General features: G+C 43.7%; 1 protein-coding gene across 1 annotated transcript in view; it reads left to right on the top strand.

Annotated features, from left to right (window-relative positions):
* Positions 1-5593: 5593 nt before the first annotated feature.
* Positions 5594-12957, top strand: part of LOC126266649 (uncharacterized) — a 410325-nt gene continuing 402961 nt past the window's right edge. The window contains exon 1 of the mRNA XM_049971041.1: positions 5594-5871. Coding sequence (XP_049826998.1) covers positions 5790-5871 — 82 coding nt within the window. The 5' untranslated portion in view covers positions 5594-5789. The remainder of the gene's footprint in view (positions 5872-12957) is intronic.

Genomic DNA, 12957 nt, shown 5'->3' on the forward strand with positions numbered 1-12957 from the left:
CTACGATTTTTACCCTCCACACTGCCCTCCAATACTGAATTGGTGATCCCTTGATGCCTCAGAACATGCCCTACCAACCGGTCCCTTCTTATGGTCAAGTTGTGCCACAAACTCCTCTTCTCTCCTATTCTATGCAATACTTCCTCATTAGTTATGCGATCTACCCATCTAATCTTCAGCATTCTTCTGTAGCACCACATTTAGAAAGTTTCTATTCTCTTCTTGTCCAAGCTATTTATCATCCATGTTTCACTTCCATACATGGCTACACTCCATACAAATACTTCCAGAAACGACTTCCTCACACTTAAATCTACACTTGATGTTAACAAACTCCTCTTCTTCAGAAACGCTTTCCTTGCCATTGCCAGTCTAAATTTCATATCCTCTCTACTTCGACCATCATCAGTTATTTTGCTCCCCAAATAGCAATACTCATTTACTACTTTAAGCGTCTCATTTCCTAATCTAATTCCCTCAGCATCACCCGACTTAATTCGACTACATTCCATGATCCTTGTTTTGCTTTTGTTTATGTTCATCTTATATCCTCCTTTGAAGACACTGTCCATTCCATTCAACTGCTCTTCCAAGTCCTTCGCTGTCTCTGACAGAATTACAATGTCATTGGTGAACCTCAAAGTCTTTATTTCTTCTCCATGGACTTTTAATACCTACTCCGAATTGTTCTTTTGTTCCCTTTTCTGCTTGCTCAATATACATATTGAATAACATCGGGGAGGGGCTACAACCCTGTCTCACTCCCTTCCCAACCACTGCTTCCCTTACATGTCCCTCGACTCTTATAACTGCCATCTTCTTTCGGTACAAATTGTAAATAGCCTTTCGCTCCCTGTATTTTACCGCTGCCACCTTTAGAATTTGAAAGAGAGTATTCCAGTCAACATTGTCAAAAGCTTTCTCTAAGTCTACAAATGCTAGAAACGTAGGTTTGCCTTTCCTTAATCTTTCTTCTAAGATAAGGCGTAAGGTCAGTGTTGCCTCACGTGTTCCAACATTTCTATGGAACCCAAACTGACCTTCCCCGAGGTCTGCATCTACCAGTTTTTCCATTCGTCTGTAAAGAATTCGCGTTAGTATTTTGCAGCCGTGGCTTATTAAACTGATAGTTAGGTAATTTTCACATCTGTCAACACCTCCTTCCTTGGGGTTGGAATTATTATATTCTTCTTGAAGTCTGAGGGTATTTCGCCTATTTCACACATCTTGCTCACCAGATGGTAGAGTTTTGTAAGGACTGGCTCTCCCAAGGCCGTCAGTCGTTCTAATGGAATTTTGTCTACTCCGGGGGCCTTGTTTCGACTCAGGTCTTTCAGTACTCTGTCAAACTCTTCATCTACATTCTCTCCCATTTCCATAATGTTGTCCCCAAGTACATCGCCCTTGTATAGACCCTCTATATACTCCTTCCACCTTCCTGCTTTCCCTTCTTTGCTTCTGACAGAGATCTACGGATGAATAAAGCTACTGCTACTACAGAAAAAAGCAGAACACCTGTAAAGACGACGTCTGTTTGGATCCGATGACAGCCAATATAATCTGGGGGATAGTAGATCACAGAAGTAGTGATAGCGATTTCAACGTCGTCCACCAACACATAGCGTAGTGGCACAGCTACCGGATTTCAGCTGTGTTTGCCATTTAACAGGCAATTCTCACAGCTAGAAGGATTAGTGAGGTGTAAACGTGTGATGCAAACAGGCAAACCTGCCAGGTAGGCGCACTCGTGCTTCTTACAGCCAACTGAGCAAGTTTGAAAGGGTTAAACTGTGGCCTTCTTAATGGCGGGATGGTCGTATTGGAGAACCGCCACACAAGTTGGACGTGCTGCGTGAGTTGTGCAACGATGCTGGTATCAGCGGTCATGTGAACGTTCTGATACCAGCAGACCAGATTCTGGACGTTCACGCAGCACAGATGCCCGCCGTGACTGTCGTATTGTAAGGACAGCAGTGGCAGATCGTACAGCTGCCACAGCACAGAAAACACGGCTTGTGAGCCCACTCGTGTCAGCACGAACTGTTATTAGCAGTGGACTATAGGCAAGCACACCTCTAATAGTGCATCTTCCACTCGCGCCACAGCATCGATGTGTACGGCTCGACAGGTGCCGTCAGAGGATCACTTGGAAGATGGAATGGAGCGAGCGATGAAATCAGATTCTGGCTGCACGCAAGTGATGGTCGTTTGTGCCTGGTAAGTAGCCCTGGTGAACGCTGTATCGTAGAGTGCATCTGTCCAAGACACACTTGTCCAGTCCCGGGCGTTATGGTCTGGAATGCATAAGCTAGAACTCTCGTTCACCTTTGGTGTTTCTGGAGGGGACGCTAACCAGTGCTCGGTACGAAACTTATTGGAAGATTGAAACTGCGTGCCAGGCCGAGACTCTGTAACATCCCCTTAGAAAAATTAGTGAATTACTGTGCTGATAAAACCTCTTATGTTATTTGATTTTCTAACAGCTGAGCAGAACTGCACTTACTCAGATATTTCTCTCTTTACTTATTCTGATCAACACTAAATTAACACAAAATATTTTTAGCGCAACGCAGTGTGACTTTCAGTAATCCCTACAAAAGAATGGCCCTGAGTAACAATAACCTATACCTTTCACGAATCACTTACCTCACAAAAATCTTCGTTACTCGAACTACTGCAATACAGCGAGCGGCAATACCGCCAGCTAAATAAAAGATTCTAACTCACTGGGGGCACTAACTACTGACAGGCATAGTTAGCAAATGAAAGATTTTGATAGAGAACAAACGATGTATTTACGTTAATAATATTCAAAAGGTTATACAATATTACAAATTTACTCTTTCTGATGGACATACGTCCACATCGTCCGCTCTCAAAATACTGCCATCTCTCCCTACGACATCCACCACTGCTGGCCGCCTCACCTCGAACTGCGCAACGCTACGCGCTGTTCACATCCAAATGCCCAACACTACAATAGCGAATATTCCAACAATGCCAACGAGCCACAGACTGCACACAGCACAACCAGTGATTCTCATACAGAGCGCTACATGACGTTACCAACATAAAAACCTAAACAGCCTATTTACAATTCGAACTCAGGACCTTTGTCTTTAGCGAGCAAGTGATCTACTAACTGAGCTACTCAGGAACGAGAGTCGACCCGTCCTCACAGCTTCAGTTCTGTTAATACCTCGTCTCCAACCTTCCACACTTCACAGAAGCTCTTCTGGAAACCTTGCAGAACTAGCACTCCTGAAAGAAAAGATATTGCCGGGTCATGACTTAGCCACTGCCTGGGAGATGATTACAGAATGAAATTTTCACTCTGCAGCGGAATGTGCGCTGATATGAAATTTCCTGGCAGATTAAAACTGCGTGCCAGGCCGAGACTCGAACTCGGAACCTTTGCCTTTGCTACCCAAGCTCGGTTCGTAGAGCACTTGCCCGCGAAAGGCAAATGTGACCAGTTCGAATCTCAGTCCGGCACGCAGTTTTAATCTGTCAGGAAGTTTCATATCAGCGCACACTCCGCTGCAGAGTGAAAATTTCACTCTGGAGTGCTTTGTAAGTACAGAATGTTGTTCGATCTGTTCTTTTGCCGTTCTTACAACAGGAAGATCATGTGTTGTTCCAACACGATAATGCTCGACCAATCACTGCCGGTGAAACTCAATGTGCTCTGCAAGACCTGCAGCAACTTACATGGGAAGCTCGAGCTCAGGACTTAATTCGAACAGAGCAAGTTTGGGGTTTGTTGGGACTGGAAGTGATTCGTGTGACTCGTGAAACCACAACTCTTACAGAACTTTGTGAAGAGGTACAGCAGGCGTAGTATAACATATCCCAGGAAATTGTTCGCCATCTATACGATCGACTTGATGCCAGAGTCACGCCACGTGCTGATATGGCTGTTTCAGCATAGGACGATACCAGGTACCTCAGAACCGCTCTTGCTATTGATACCTGTATCTAATCACATCATGTGCTCCATACGCACTGTTGCAACTACACAACTGGCCATTAAAATTGCTACACCAAGAGGAAATGCAGACGATAAACGGATATTCATTGGACAAATATATTATACTAGAACTGACATGTGTTTACATTTTCACGCAATTTGGGTGCATAGATCCTGAGAAATCAGTACCAACAACAACCACCTCTGGAAGTAATAACGCCCTTGATACGCCTGGGCATTGAGACAGAGCTTGGATGGCGTGTACAGGTACAGCTCCCCATACAGCTTCAACACGAGACCACAGTTCATAAAGAGTAGTGACTGACGTATTGTGACGAGCGAGTTGCTCGACCACCATTGACCAGATGTTTTTAACTGGTAGAGAGATCTAGAGAATGTGCTGGACAGCGCAAAAGTCGAACATTTTCTGTATCCAGAAAGTCCCGTACAGGACCTGCAACATGCGGTCGCGCATCATTCTGTTGGAATGTAGGGTTTCGCAGGGATCGAATGAAGCCACGGGTCGTAACACATCTGAAATGTAACGTCCACTGTTCAAAGTGCCATCAATGCGAACAAGAGGTGAACGAGACGTGTAACTAATGGCACCTCATACCATCACGCCAGTGATACGCAAGTATGGCGATGACGAATACACGCTTCCAATGTGCATTCGCTGCGATGTCGGCAAACACTGATGCGACCATCATGATGCTGTAAACAGAACCTGGATTCATCTGAAAAAATGACTTTTACCATTCGTGCACCCAGGTTCGTCTGAGTACACCATAGGAGGCGCTCCTGTCTGTGGTGCAGCGTCAAGGGTAACCGCAGCCATCGTCTCCGGGCTGATAGTCTATACTGCTGCACACGTCGTCGAACTGTTCGTGCAGATGGTTGTTGTCTTGCAAACGTCACCATCTGTTGACTTAGGGATCGAGACGTGGCTGGACGATCCGTTACAGCCATGCGGATAAGATGCCTGTCATCTCAACTGCTAGTGATAAGAGGCCGTTGAAATACAGCATGGCGTTCCGTATTACCCTCCTGAACTTACTGATTCCATATTCTGCTTACAGTCATTGGATCTCGACGAACGAGAGCAGTAATGTCGCGATACGATAAACCGCAATCGCGATGGGCTACAATCCGACCTTTATCAAAGTCGGAAACGTGATGGTACACATTTCTCCTCCTTACATGAGGCATCAAAACAACGTTTCACCAGGCAACGCCGATGAACTTCTAAGAAAAAGCGGTTGGAAACTTTCCTCATGTCAGCACGTTGTAGGTGTCGCCACTGGCGCCACCCTTGTGTGAATGCTCTGAAAAGGTAATCATTTGCATATCACAGCAGCTTCTTCCTGTCGGTTAAATTTCGCCTCTGTAGCAAGTCATCTTCTTGGTGTAGCAATGGCCAGTAGTGTATACATCTTGAGTGAATTGGAAACCTCTGAAATAGTAGCAATAGAGCTGAATCAAACCAGTCATCGGACTGAAGACCGTAACAACGTGTTTACATTTTTTCGTCGTGAGATGAGAACTTGTACGGCTTCTAGGTAGAGCTACGCTCTGCACCTAGACGCTACGGCTGGACCCGCAGCTAGCACTGCAGTGCAGTAGTGCGCTGGCTTCGGCTCGGCCATCGGCGGCAGTGCAGACGAGCCCCGGAGAGAGCGACCGCGCTACGCCGGCTCGGGAGCCGTGGCGGCGTATAACGCGGTGGTCGAGGCGGCTCTGCACCAGTGCCGGCCGCGCAGCCGCCACGAGCAGACGCGACCGCCGCCGCCGCCGCCGCCGCCAGCGCTACGACGCCGACATGCCTTCCGCGGGAGCCGCTCCCACACACCTGCTGCTTCTGCTGCTGCTGACGGCCGGCGTTTCAGCAAGGCCCTCGACAGGTAGGCCTGTGATACCCTGATGTGCTCACCTCGCTGGCTGATAACACTGTGATCTCATACGACTGACCTAATCGCCGAATAATACACTGACGTGATCCCACACAAATAAAACTGCTGCAAAACTCATCGTCAGCGTGCTTAACTCCCACTGTCATTTCCTCCGTGACTGCGAATTAAGTTTAGGTTCAGGAAAGCCGGGGTGGCCGGAAGGCCACAAATTAATGTTACAGGTCTTTGCCAAGTCAGCTACATTTCATTTCGCATCACCTTCAGCGTGACAATGGTATCGTTTATAGCTATCAGCACGAAACATCTTTTGTTCATTGTGTTTCACAGCTCTGATAAATCTTAGAAATAGCATACTGTAACACGTGCAGCTGTTGAATAATTTATTAAAAAGCTAGAAACCCGCCTCGATTGCGTAAAAAGCACCTAGTATTAAGCCAGGTTTCGGCGTAGATAACTACACCTCCTTCAGAACAATGAAACCCACAAGTGCCTAAGAAGACCTTTGTCAATGATTAAAAGAACACAATAGCTATACATTTAATCATTCTCAAAGGTCTTCTTACGCACTTGTGGGTTTTATTGTTCTGAAGAAGGTGTAGTTATCTACGCCGAAACCTAGGTTAACACGAGGTGCTTTTTACGCAGTCGAAAAGGGTTTCTACTTTTTTAATATATTAGCTAACGATTGCTGACGCGCTGCGATGTTGAAGGTTCTTAAATGTTGAATAATTCATTTTTAGCTGTGCGACCGCTTTCAGTCAGGGGCGATTTACCAGTACCTGTTTTACAACGTTATAGATACGGGACAAGTTTCACGCAAAAAGCTTCTTTGATAATTATAGTAAGATACACACAGTACTTAAATATTTTGTTAAGAATATACAACACTTTGGCCTGCCGCTGTGGCCAAGTGGTTCTAGGCGCTTCAGTCCGGAACCGCGCGACTGCTACGGCCGCAGGTTCGAATCCTTTCTCGAGCATGGATATGTGTGATGTCCTTAGGTTAGTGAGGTTTAAGCAATTCTAAGTTATACGGGACTGATGACCTCAGCTGTTAAGTCCCATAGTGCTCAAAGCCATTTGAACCATTTTTGAAATACTCCGCCCGTAGAGATAGTTGGTCGAGAAGGCAACCAGCCACGCGAACATTTAAAAAGCTTTATTTTGGTGCCATTACCGGTTTCGCGCTCTCATCCCTTATTAAGATGGTTAACTCGTCTAACTACATTAATATATTCATCAACAGCATGCTCTCCGCTCCTGGGCTGCATTACATTATAGTGGACTTCGGTTTAATGGGAGAGTTCTATAAAAGTGTAATTCACCTGTAAAGGAGAACGCATGTAGGACGCTAGTGCGACCTATTCTTCAGTATTGCTCGAGTGTTCGGGATCCGCACCAGGTCAAATTAAAGTAAAGTAATTCACAAGCAAACTGCCAGATTTGTTACCGGTAGGTTCGAACAACACGCAAACGTTACGCAGATGGTTCGGGAACTCAAATGGGAATTCCCGGAGGGAAGGCGATGTACTTTTCGAGGAACGCTACTGAGAAAACATATAGAGAGCCGGCATTTGACGGTGACTGCAGAACGATCCCACTGCTCCAGCATACATTTCCCGTAAGAACTACGATATAAAATACGAGAAGTTAGAGCTTATGCAGAGGCGTACATACTGTCATTTTTCCTTCACTCTGTCCCCGAGTGTAACAGGAAAGGAAACGTCCAGTAGTGGTGCAAGGTACCCTCCACCGCTGGCTTGCGCAGTAGCTCTGCAGATTAAGATACCAATAACTGACACGTTAGCGTCACTCGATTCATTGTATGGATGAGTTAATTACGAAAAATATGACAAGGTGACTGCAACTGAAATTTGAGTGGCTTATTTCGTGACGTTTTGGTCCTTGTGTTGTTCAGAACACTGCACTAAGTCAGGATGAGATTTTCACTCTGCATCGGTGTGTGCGCTGATTTGAAAGTTCCTCACAGATTAAAACTGTGTGCCGGACAGAGACTCGAACTCCTTTCTTCCAGGAGTGCTAGTTCTGCAATGTTTGCAGAAGAGCTTCTGTGAAATGTGGAAGGTAGGAGACGAGGTACTGGCAGAATTGAAGCTGTGAGGACGGGGCGTGAGTAGTGCTTGCGTAGCTCAGATGATACTGCACTTGCGCGCAGAAGGCAAAGGTCCCGAGTTCGAGTCTCGGTCCGGAACACAGTTTAAATCTCTCAGGAAGTTTCAGTGCGCTAAGAGTTTACATGTAAACAGCACACACGTATGCTATACAGATCACTGTGGCACACAATATTCCTTGTTTCAGTTACAGCCTTAGACATTTGCTCTAGATGTAATATTTTATTTTGCAATCGAATGGTTACTAGATCCAGCGGGGATAAAATGCCGTTTAAATACTTCAGCAAAACACAATAATTTCCTTGTTATTTACCCATATGTGTTTAGACATCTTAAGTGTCATCGTCCGTAGCTCTCGTTTCTATTTCTGGGACATATTATACTAACATTTTGTAATATTCTGTTTTTTACATTTTACTGCGTTTAACATATTTGGCAGTAAATAAATTATCTAATGCCAAAGTTCACGCCAACGTATTTTAAGGCTCGCCATTTACTAACAACATGTAATACAAAGCGTGAACATGCCACTCTTTACGTCCGCTCACCTACATATCAACCAGGAGAAGCCAAGTTACATCTGCATCTGCATTCTTCATTCATTTTAAGACAACCGAAGACGGGACGGAGAGAAAATTTCTCAAGTGAACGCCTAATCGACAATAAATGATACTTTACGATAAAAGTGAACATGAAAAAGTAATGTCGCAACAATGGGAGGTGTGACCTATTACAATCAGACGATCTCTTTTGAAAGAAAGAAAGGGGGGGGGGGGGGTATACGCTCTTGAAGTTAATTTGATATTTTAATCTAGTTTGTTAATACATTACTATCCCACTTTTTCTTTGTTTTTAACCAGGTTATCTGATCGTGACTCGCTAAAAAGTCCAAACTAATAACGATACTATTTGTGTGAACTCAGAAATTTCGTAAAACATTTGCACTTATTTTGTTGTTACTGCGTCCCTTAAGCTGCATTAAATGAAAAAAATCGATTGTACTGGATGGCTTTTTGTTATGGGGTTTTGTGGCTTGTCAGTATGCCACCTCCAAGTACTTGAAAGAAAGACTCTCTGCTCAAAAAGTAGTGGTTCCTTTTCCCAAGAGTAAGTACAGAACATTCACTATTTGGGTTTCCTTTTTTTGTATACGATATGCGTAGCCCAGTACCTTCAGCGATTTCTTGATGCAATTCAATTTGTATCTTGGTTGTGTCGCTGTAACCGTCAGTCTTGTCATATTATCTGTAAATGCACAATCACTTATTATTTCAGGTATACGTATTGTTTATCCAGATTTAATGTACATAATTTTAATTATTTATTTCAAGTACTGTGGAGCGTAAGTGTCCTTGAACATCACGTCTGCATGTGTGTTGTTCTGTATGTTAGTGCAGTCATTCTCCACATTTGCGCACCAATCATAAAATTAGCTAAATTCCTGAAGTAACGCAAAGCTTGCGATGTGACATAGACTGCATGACACCTTGTAACTACTTATAGATCGTATGCCACTTTCCGCACAAGGAACTCAAGCACCACACAGGGCTCTAATTTATAGCGTACTTCATGCAGAAAAGTGACATAAGTTCTTGTATTCTTAGATACGCACAGTTACATGTTCAACTGTCTCAAACTGCTACAACATGAGTTACGCTGAATACTTTACACACGCCGTTATTTCACGAAATCAGTCATATCGACACATATACAAATCACTGAACACTCGTTAAACAGCCTTCATTTAGGTAAGAACTTGTTTCATTTGATCTATGAGGGTATACCGAAATTTATGAATTCTAAAGCACACTTAATCTCTGGTCGGTGATGTCCTAGCATCTTTTTATTGTATTTGTCATCTCTTTTCAAATTATTGTCAGTATTCGTAGCACACCAACTTCTGTGTAAGGAAGGAAGGACCCAGAATATCTGTAAGTAGATGTAAAATACGTTGCAATTCAGGTTCCACTCTCAGCTTACCGATATATTAAATTTTCTGCGAAGTTTGTGACATCTGCACACAAGACGTATAGAGCCACATGTACATGTGCATGTAGTTTTAGAACGTGTAGTTTCTACAGCACTCCAAATTTGAAAAAGTTTAACAGCGTGTTATGTTTCGTACAAGAAAATGTCGTAGATGATTTAGGAATTTAGATCTTATAAATCTACATCTACACAATTGTATAGTTTTAACTTCATTTATGGTGGGTAAACGGAAGATGAATAGCACTACGTCCAGTTATTATGAATTAAGAGACCTGATTTCAGTTTCGTATTCGTGAGCCAGAAGTTTCAATGTTAAGTCCTCTCTAGTGGCATTAAATGCGCCAGCCTTACGTTTGTACGAACACTGTTTCGTATTTTGTTCTAAACAATATCATTTGTTCTTCAGTCGGTGTATTCTCTATTTTGTCGAATCTTGGATCAATTCAACGCACAGTTTGCACGCAAGTGCTCCACAGCCGAGCTGACAGTGCCGGCTGACTTGTGAGTTGACGAGAAGGATCCAAATTATGAGATTCATTTCAAGGAATCTCGTAATTAGATTTGTTTTAACCGCTAAAGATGTGTGCATAAGATGTTACTGTTCGTTAGGCGAACTTTACCGTGGTGGACAAAATTTCAACAACTACTTCGACGAAACACTGTATACGCAACAGTATTATTAATTTCAATGATATTTGTCTGTGGCTGCATATAATCTCAGCTGGTTGAGTACTGCCAGCGAAATACGTGTGCCTGTATTCGAAACTTATTCGTAGTCAACAAGTCTTTCACTTTCTGTTACGAAAAGCAAGTTACAAGTCGGTTAACTGATTATTTTTTTCTTGGCGATCCATCAGTACCAACCTACCTAGTCCTGAGATTTAATACATGCCTAACTCGTCGATTTCAAAGTACTTTACCTATTGATCTGATACGATTTAATTTTCCACGAGTTATTTCAGTCTCATCTTTATCTGCTACAATGATGGAAGCTGAAGAAGTGAATGAGACTCAAATATCTCGAGGAAGATTTAATTGTTGCAGATCTATAGATCAGCTACACCTGAAGTAGTGACAGGGTTTCCGCATGTCCAACACTGGGGTGCTATTCCAATACCAGAGAGCCGAAGTGATGATCTGACAAGGGGAAAATAAGCTGAATGTGTGAACTGAAGTTCGTGTTAGGGAGGGCGCTGGACTAGGGTGGTCCATGCAGGCGTTTTAAGATAACGCTGCAGTGGTATAATGGCTGCATACCTACCTAGTAAGCAAGGAGACCAGGGTTTAAGTCCTGTCTCTGGCACAAATTTTAATTCATTACTTCAACTTCTATCACTTAACCTATCGCTGACAATGGACTACTTATGTCGGAACACACTTCTGAAAAGATAGCAAGTATACAGTCCTGACTACTTTCGATTAGAAAGCGATTTCCGTGATGGCTCTCTCCAGAATCCTAGGCGTTAGAGTTCTTTTAAAGATCACTATTGCAACTATATGTCCACGTTTTAGCATATTCTGCAGCCAGTATAATTACGTTGCCCCACTATGCGAAGGACACGAGCATCAGGAATTAATTTAAAGGCCGCATGCACGTTGAACGAAGCTAGCCAAGGGGAACGGAGCGGAACTCGTTCGTGTGACATTGGGAGGCTTGAAGTGCCAAACTCGCCTTGCAGGTTTCGGTGTCCGTCAACCACAGTGTAGTGGTCACACTGCAGCGACTCCGGCCAGCGTTTTCGACTGCTACTGAAATACTGTCTGCGGAGCTGCTTTAAAAAAATGCAAGTAAGGTTAGAGTTTAATGTCTTGTCGACGGTGTGGTCATTAGAGGCGTAGCGCAAGCTCGTATTACGAAAGGATGGCGAAGGATACCGGCTGTGCCCTCTCCAAAGGAACCATTCCAGCATTTGACTGGAACGATTTAGGAAAATCTCGGAAAACCTAAGTTTAGATGGTCGGACGCGGATTTGAACCGTCTTCCTCCCGAATGCGAGTCCTCTGTACTAGCCACCGCTCCATCTCGCTTGGTTTGCACTGCTTAGGACTGAAATGCTGCTACTGCGACGTTTATTACGATAGTTATATTCCGAATTGGACAACAGGATCTCCAGCACCATTTCTTGAGTTTTTCAAAAGTTGTTTGTCGCCATAACGATTCCAGATGCTATTATTTTCTGTTGTTAACGTTTTGTAGTGCACTAAATAGCAGCAGTTGTGCATATTCAGTTGTACTGCTGCAGTAACCAACCCCGAAACTATAATTAATGACCTACTAGCCCCTATCAAAAATGTATTTTAACTCAGTTAAACCAAGTAATGCTCGGTTATTGGCTTTAGATTAGAACATTCCGATGTAATTATTTTTCACGATCTGTACGTAAAGTTTAATAGTTGAAATAATGTTAGAGTTGTTCTCGTTGCTTACTTAAATCGATTAATCCAAACGCCGGGATGGTTCCTCTGAAAACTACAGCGCTAAAATCCTTCCTCATACTTGTCCAGTTTGAGCTTCCACTCTATCTCTGATGACCTTGGGCGTTAAACATTAATCTCCGTGTTTTCGTTTGGTAGCACCGAGTAGTCACGCAGGGTGTTTCTACATTGTCATTACAAACTCCTAAAATACACTACTGGCCATCAAAAATTGCTACACCACGAATATGACGTGCTACAGACGCGAAATTTAACAGACAGGAAGAAGATGCTGCGATATGTAAATGATTAGCTATTCAGGGCATTCACACAAGGCTGGCGCCGGTGGCGACACCTACAACGTGCTGACATGAGGAAAGTTTCCAACCGATTTCTCATACACAAACAGCAGTTGACCGGCGTTGCCTGGTAAAACGTTGTGATGCCTCGTGTAAGGAGGAGAAATGCGTACCATGACGTTTCCGACTTTGATACAGGTCGGATTGTAGCCTATCGCGACTGCGGTTTATCGTATCGCGAC

The sequence above is a fragment of the Schistocerca gregaria genome, chromosome 4 (assembly GCF_023897955.1).
Source record: "Schistocerca gregaria isolate iqSchGreg1 chromosome 4, iqSchGreg1.2, whole genome shotgun sequence".
Taxonomy (NCBI): Eukaryota; Metazoa; Arthropoda; class Insecta; order Orthoptera; family Acrididae; genus Schistocerca; species Schistocerca gregaria.